General features: G+C 48.0%; 1 protein-coding gene across 1 annotated transcript; it reads right to left on the reverse strand.

The window, feature by feature from the left end:
- Positions 1-3,871: 3,871 nt before the first annotated feature.
- LOC129592754 (golgin subfamily A member 6-like protein 22) lies at positions 3,872-6,030 on the reverse strand. Its single transcript, XM_055488867.1, has one exon. The coding sequence runs from the start codon at positions 5,909-5,911 to the stop codon at positions 3,872-3,874; it is 2,040 nt and encodes a 679-aa protein (XP_055344842.1). The 5' UTR covers positions 5,912-6,030.
- Between the last annotated feature and the right edge of the window lie 328 nt (positions 6,031-6,358).

Below are 6,358 nucleotides of genomic sequence, written 5' to 3' on the forward strand. Positions count from 1 at the left end.
TCCGTTTATCTTCACCAATCTGTCTGGTGGCAATGGGAGCATGTGCAGTCCATTCTTTTCGCAAAACGGTTTGCTGATCAGCGACGTCTCAGCGCCGGTGTCCAACATTGCGTTGACCTTTATGTCTCCCACTTTCACTTCATGGGTGTACGATTCAATTCTCTTGGGCAATTTTCCATTTTGAATCTTCAACGTATGAATCTTACATTTCACAGGGATTAGCGATACTGGTCCCGGATCCATATCGGGAAGCACTTGCTCCTTTGCTGAAGTACTGTGACCTTTCAGTATTTCGCTTAGCTTGTCAATCCTGTGTGGGACGTTAGTTCGAACGTCGTAGAATTTTTGCGGCTTCTTCTTCTCTGCTTGCTTCTCTGCAGCCATTTTACCACTGGTGACCTTTTCAACATTCTGCACTTGCGGATTTGCTTTTGTGCTATCCGCGTGACCTTTAGTCACTTCATTTATCGTCTCATGGATCAGTTCGTCTTTGCGATTCTCATTTCGTTTATCCCGCAGCTTCTCAATGACTTCACTTGTTATTTGGTCAGCTTGCTTCAAGTCGTCTGCTTCGCTGTCTTTCATCTCATTTGGTGACCTTTCATATGTTACCATATCATATCCCTTTTCGGTCATCCATTCAATCACTTTTGCAGACACTTCATTGTTCGTTTTTGTCGGGTCGATTTGCGAAGACATCCCGTCTGTTCGGGCTGGTGACTTGTCATTGGCATCCTTTTGTAGCGCTTGTGAGAAGTCCCGTGACCTTTCAACTGCACTACTCTGTTGTGTTTGCGCCATCTCATTTGACCCTCCTTTCTGTTCATTTCGCGCTAAGTCCTGTGACCTTTCATTGCGCTTTATGACAAATCCGCCGCCCGTCAACTTTTGTATGGGAACTTTTTCTCCATAATTCAGCGGTTTATCTTTCGGCGGTGCATTTCGCGAGTTATTCAGGTCAGCTTGTGCATTCTTGTATTCAGTCGCGTTGAATACTGGAGCCAGGTTCGGTGACCTTTCAACTTCTTTTCCAGTAACCAATTCTTCCAGTCTTTTTCTCTCATGTTGCGTTCGCAATTCTTGCATGTCCCAGTAATCTTCTTGAGACATTCCCGCTTTCTGTTTCGCTTTTGGTGTCACGGGTATCCACATCCCGTGATTCCCATTCGGTCTGTAGGCTACTTTTTGCCATATTTCCTTCCGTTGCAGCGTTACTGCATCTACAAGTGAGTCATCGGAGTTCTGCTGTGCCGGTTCGCTATTATTCTTCTGCTGCGCTGTTCGCAGTGTCAAGTCTGTTTCTTGACCTTTTAACACGACGCTGTCGCCGTGACCTTTAGCGTTCGAACGCGCTCCTTGACCTCTCACTTGGATTTTTCCCACGGAAGGTGACCTTTCATCTTTTCCGTTAGCTGTGATATTCTGCTCCAACCATTTTTGCGTTATCAATTTCCCATCTTCGTCGTCTGAGCAATTCCAGAACTTTGACTTTGTCCCTTCATAACAGTCACAACGTGACTCATTCACTTTGTCGTTTTCTGCCAAGTATTTCCGGAATTTCGCATGTTGCTCATTTTCCTCTTGCGCAGTGTCGTTCTGCGGTTTCTTTTGATTCAGGAGCGCCTGTTGAATCTTCGCATTGCGTAATGCCCGGCGTTCAGCTAACACCTTTTCGCTGCAATACGGTGACCTTTCGTTTTGCTGCGCTGTTCGCAGTGTCGCGCTACTGTCACGACAATTTCCACTCGCAGTACCATTCTGCGGTGACCTTTGGTCTCGTTGCACATTTCCACTCGCAGTACCGTTCTGCGGTGACCTTTTATCCGCTTGTACTGGTTTCCCGATAACCAGTTCTTTTTGCTGCTGTGACGGCATCCTTATAGCCGTTTCAATTTCCTTTTGCAATGACGACAACCATCTAGCCGTTTCAGTTTGCTGTAGCGGCATCCATATAGCCGTTTGCTGTGGTTGCGGCATCCATATAGCCGGTCCACTTTCTTTTTGCGCTGACGGCATCCTTATAGCCGTCGCAGTGGTCACATTCACTGCAGTACCATTCTGCAGTGGTGACCTTTCCATTCCCTTTTTATCCGGTGGTTTCGGGTCGGGGCGATCAGTAGGCTCACCGGTGCCTACTGATCTTGCCCGTTTCCCTGAACCGGCGCACCACTTTGTTGCGCGCCCTGCACGTTTCCTTGCACGTTTCCTTGTCCGCCGTTATTTACCGGGACATAATTTTGTCCGCCTCCGTTATTCTGGCCACCACCATTATTTTGGCCACCACCCTGTTGGTAGTTTCCTTGGCCGCCTCCATTTCCGCTGTTTCGGTTGCCGCCATTCCAATTTCCGCGGCCAAAGACTCTGTTTCTCCCTCTAAAGCCGCCGCGGAAGCCGCCACGGTTGCCACCGCCTTGGCCACCATTTCCGTTTCCATAATTTCCGTTTCCTTGCTGAAAGTTCGCTTTGGCCTGATACCATTGAGCGATCAGGTCATATCCATTTGCCACCGCCTGTCGCCAGCCGCCCGAATTGCGCAGCCGTTGCCACTCTCTGAAAGCGAACAAGTTCGGGTTCTGATCCGGCGGCGTATTCGCGAACTTGCATCCCTGGGTCTGATGATTGCCATACATACAGTATTGGCACATCTGTACACCGTTTGCAACCCATCCATCAATCATTTGAAACTTGAATTCCGTTCGTGACCCTGATTCTGCTGGAAGTTATTCTGGTTTCCCTATTTGGCTGGAAGTTGCCTTGACCTTGACCTTGATTCTGGAAGTTCCCTTGACCTCCATTCCAATTTCCATTACCATATCCGTTTCCACCGAAATTTCCATTGCCCACTCCTTGTTGTGGTAATCCTGCATTCATAGGGGCCACATTCTGTGGTGCCGGTGGAGCCACATTCTGAGGTACCGGTCTCACTTGAGCCGCCGCCTGTATCGCAGCTACCATTGCGTATGTAAGTGGCTGTCCCGTCTGGCTATCGATAAAGGTCACCTCCTTTGTGACCTCTTGCACCGGGGCTTCTCTGCGGTATTCAACCGCCTGTTGAACCGGTGCTGCCGCAATCCTTTGTTGTGGCACATTCTCAACTTGTCCTGTGCGAATTGTGACATAGTCCTGGTTGCGTTGACCTTTCGGTGCTTTGTACTTTTCTTCTCCAGCTGACCAATGTCGGAAGAAATCTTTGATTTCGGTTGGCGTTCTACACTGCTGTGTGCGCAGTGCCTTATAAAGGTCACTGTCCGCTCTGCATCCTTCGATAAGGAAGCCGACTGCTTGCTTCTCAGTAATAATCCTTTTCGCCTTGTATTTCATGATCGCTTGATAAAACTGATCAAGAGATTCCTTTCCAAGGTCAAATTTCCTTGCCATGGCTTCTCGTAAGCCGAGGACTTCTTCATCACGGTCACCGTATTCGTCTTTGAATTTGTTCATCCATTCTGTTATCGTATACTCCATCTCTTCCTGGAGTGCGATTTCCCTCTCGCCTTCGAACCAAGTTTTTGCTGGTCCTTTCACCGCGCTAGCTATTTCGATCAGGACCTGGTCGTCCGTAAGTTGATAAGTTCGCTGAGTGTCTCGGACCAGTTGTGTCCAGCCATTGACTGCATCGCGACTTCCGTCAAAGGTCACTAACGTCGTTTTCCGAGCCATCGAGTTGAGCGCTTTTGTTAATTGCGCCGCTGTCGATTCTGCTGTCAGGTCATCCTCTTCTTCGCTATTTTCATCATCATTTTGGTTTCGTTTCGCCTTTCCGTAACGGGACTTCCGAGGCGTTCTTGTCGACTGGGGGGTCTGTCCTGAGCCTTTCGTCAATATACACATTCGTTTCAATATGCGGGAAATTGGGAGGGATCGCCGTGACTCATGTGCGGATAGCCTCCTGATGGTGGCTCTTTGTCATCTTTGACCTTTTCACTATCCTTTTCGTTTTGACACTTCCGGTGCCCGTACCGGTTCGCAGTGGCATCTCGAAGTGGAAGCTTTTACCCGTGCCCGTTTCATGTGCTTTACTGTAACTGGGCGGGGGAGACTCCACTGTTGCTGCCTTGACTCCATGTTGAACGAGTTGTTCATCCTTATGTTTGTTTGACATCTGGAGGACTTTATTCTCGTCCTCAAGGCGTTTAGTTCGCAGCTGAAGTTCCTCTCTTTGCCTCTTCAAATCGGAATTTTCCAAGTTGACCTTTCGTAGGCGTTCGTGCAGCTTAAACGTCTCTTGCTGCGTGACCTTTTCGTTATCCTGTTCCATCTTTTTGATGTGCTCGACCAGCTCGGTTGTTTCTTTTTCAAGTTGCTTATATTGTCCAGCGGCTGCTCTCAGCTGATTCTTGATCGCGATCAACTCATCATCCTTTGCCAGTGCTGTGGTAGTCATTTCGAGTAGTTCGCTATTTAGCCTCGTAACTTCCTGGCTCTTTTCTGCAACTTGTTGCTGCCACACTTTATCCTTCCGCTCCAATGCTGTAACCATTGTATCCATTCGACGTGCTTCCTTCTGCCATTTAAGTCCCTCCTTGGTGACCTTTTCAATGTCTACCATGACCTTTTCATTCTCCCGGTTGACCTTTTCGATTTCTTCTTTCAGGCGTCCCCCTTCAGTGGCTGTAATGTCTCTTGCCTCGCGCATCTCTTTGATTGCGTCGTTGCGTAACTTTTCAGCTTCGTCTGCCCGTTTCTGGTGACCTTTCGACTCGTGTTGCAGGGTGCTGACATCTTCCTCCCGCAGCTTCAGGTCATTCCTGAGCTTAAACGTTTCCGTCGCCAACTTTGTCAATCGTTGTGTAGCCTCTGCTAGGTTGGCGGCGTATTCGTCCCGTTTAGTTTCGGCTTCGGTGACCTTTTGACGCAATTTGTCACACTCGTCCTTCAATTCCGCCAAGTGCCGTGACCTTTCGGCTGACTCCTCTGACATGCTCTCGTTAAGGTCACTGACTGCGAGATGACCTTCCATTTCTCTGTCATCTACCATTTTCAGGTACTCCTCAGCAAGCTCTTTTTGACGCTCGTATTTAATCTTCCATTCGTCCGCTGTGCTTTCCAAGTCAGCTTGTTGTTGCTCCAGTTCATAGATACGAGCATCCAGAGATCCTATCCGATTTTGATATTCCTGTTTCTTCTTCGCCACCAGGCTTTCCTTGGTTTCAAGTTCTTCTTCCAACTCCTTCACGCGTCTCTTCAGAGTTGACGTGAGACTGTTAGGTGACGGTGGTCGTACGTTGATGACCTTTCCTGTTGTTGTCCGTTCAATAAGGTGCTCCGGTATCTCTTTGAAAGGTGTCATCCCTTCAGCACGGTCAGCTTGTCTCATTGCGGATTGGAATGACATATTCATAGTCGTTTCATCGTCCGTGAAATATGATTCATTGGACTCATCTGAGACCATTGGAGTTGCCCAAAGGTCATCGTCTGCCGCTTTGTCATTCAGCGAAAGGTCACTCAATCCGAGCTCAGCCAATTCCTCTTCGGTAACCTTTGTCTTTTCCATTTCCACTTGAGCCGGGTTTGCGTTTTTATCCTGCTCTTCTGTTCTGACAATGGTAGCATCCAACTGTGATGCCCCAACTGCCTCCGCTTCCATTTTTGTGGTTCCATCCTCACCAGTGACCTTTTTCTGGTTCATCGGTTTGCCTCCCGCCGCAGACGCGGGAGTTTGCTTTCCGTCACCGCTGGAGCTCTCTTCGTTCTGTATAGCTCCGAGCGCCACTTGGTATGTACTGTCACTGCCTTTGCTGTCCTTTCTTGCAAAGGTCACAGCCGCTCGGGTCTGTCTATCGTGTCCGACTGGACGCGCGAGCGACTTGTATTCCTTCTTATACGGATCGACTGCGCCTTGCTGTGATCCGCGGGAGCTCCTGCTTCCCTGGCTGCTGTTAGATGTCGGTTCCACATTGTCTTTGTCCATGTTGATCGGATAACTTTGACGCTCCTGCCAATTGTTCTCACACACACGTTATCGTATGGTTTATTCAGTTGTCCTAAAGGTCACTTTACAGTTCGAAATTTTTCTAAGTCCCTTTTAAAGGTCACTTTTCGGTTGAAAAATTTCGACTAAGTTCCGTTTAAAGGTCACTTTTCAATAAAACTTCGAGAGATTTGCCCTAAAGGTCACTTTTCAGACAAAACTTCGAATCCGCTTTTACAGTTTAAAACACGTTTACGAATGAGATCCTACTGCTGCTAATATCGTTATACTATTACAACGCAATTTCAACTTCAATAAAGGTCACCGTTGATCGTTTGCAGATCTTAAAGGTCACTCGAGATGTCAATTCAGTCAATTTTAATTTTTCGGTAAAGGTCACTTTTCGGGGTCAAAGGTCAACTTCTGATCTCAAAGGTCACTTTCCGA

Source organism: Paramacrobiotus metropolitanus, unplaced genomic scaffold (genome assembly GCF_019649055.1).
Source record: "Paramacrobiotus metropolitanus isolate TYO unplaced genomic scaffold, Prichtersi_v1.0 Parri_scaffold0000055, whole genome shotgun sequence".
NCBI classification, from domain to species: Eukaryota; Metazoa; Tardigrada; class Eutardigrada; order Parachela; family Macrobiotidae; genus Paramacrobiotus; species Paramacrobiotus metropolitanus.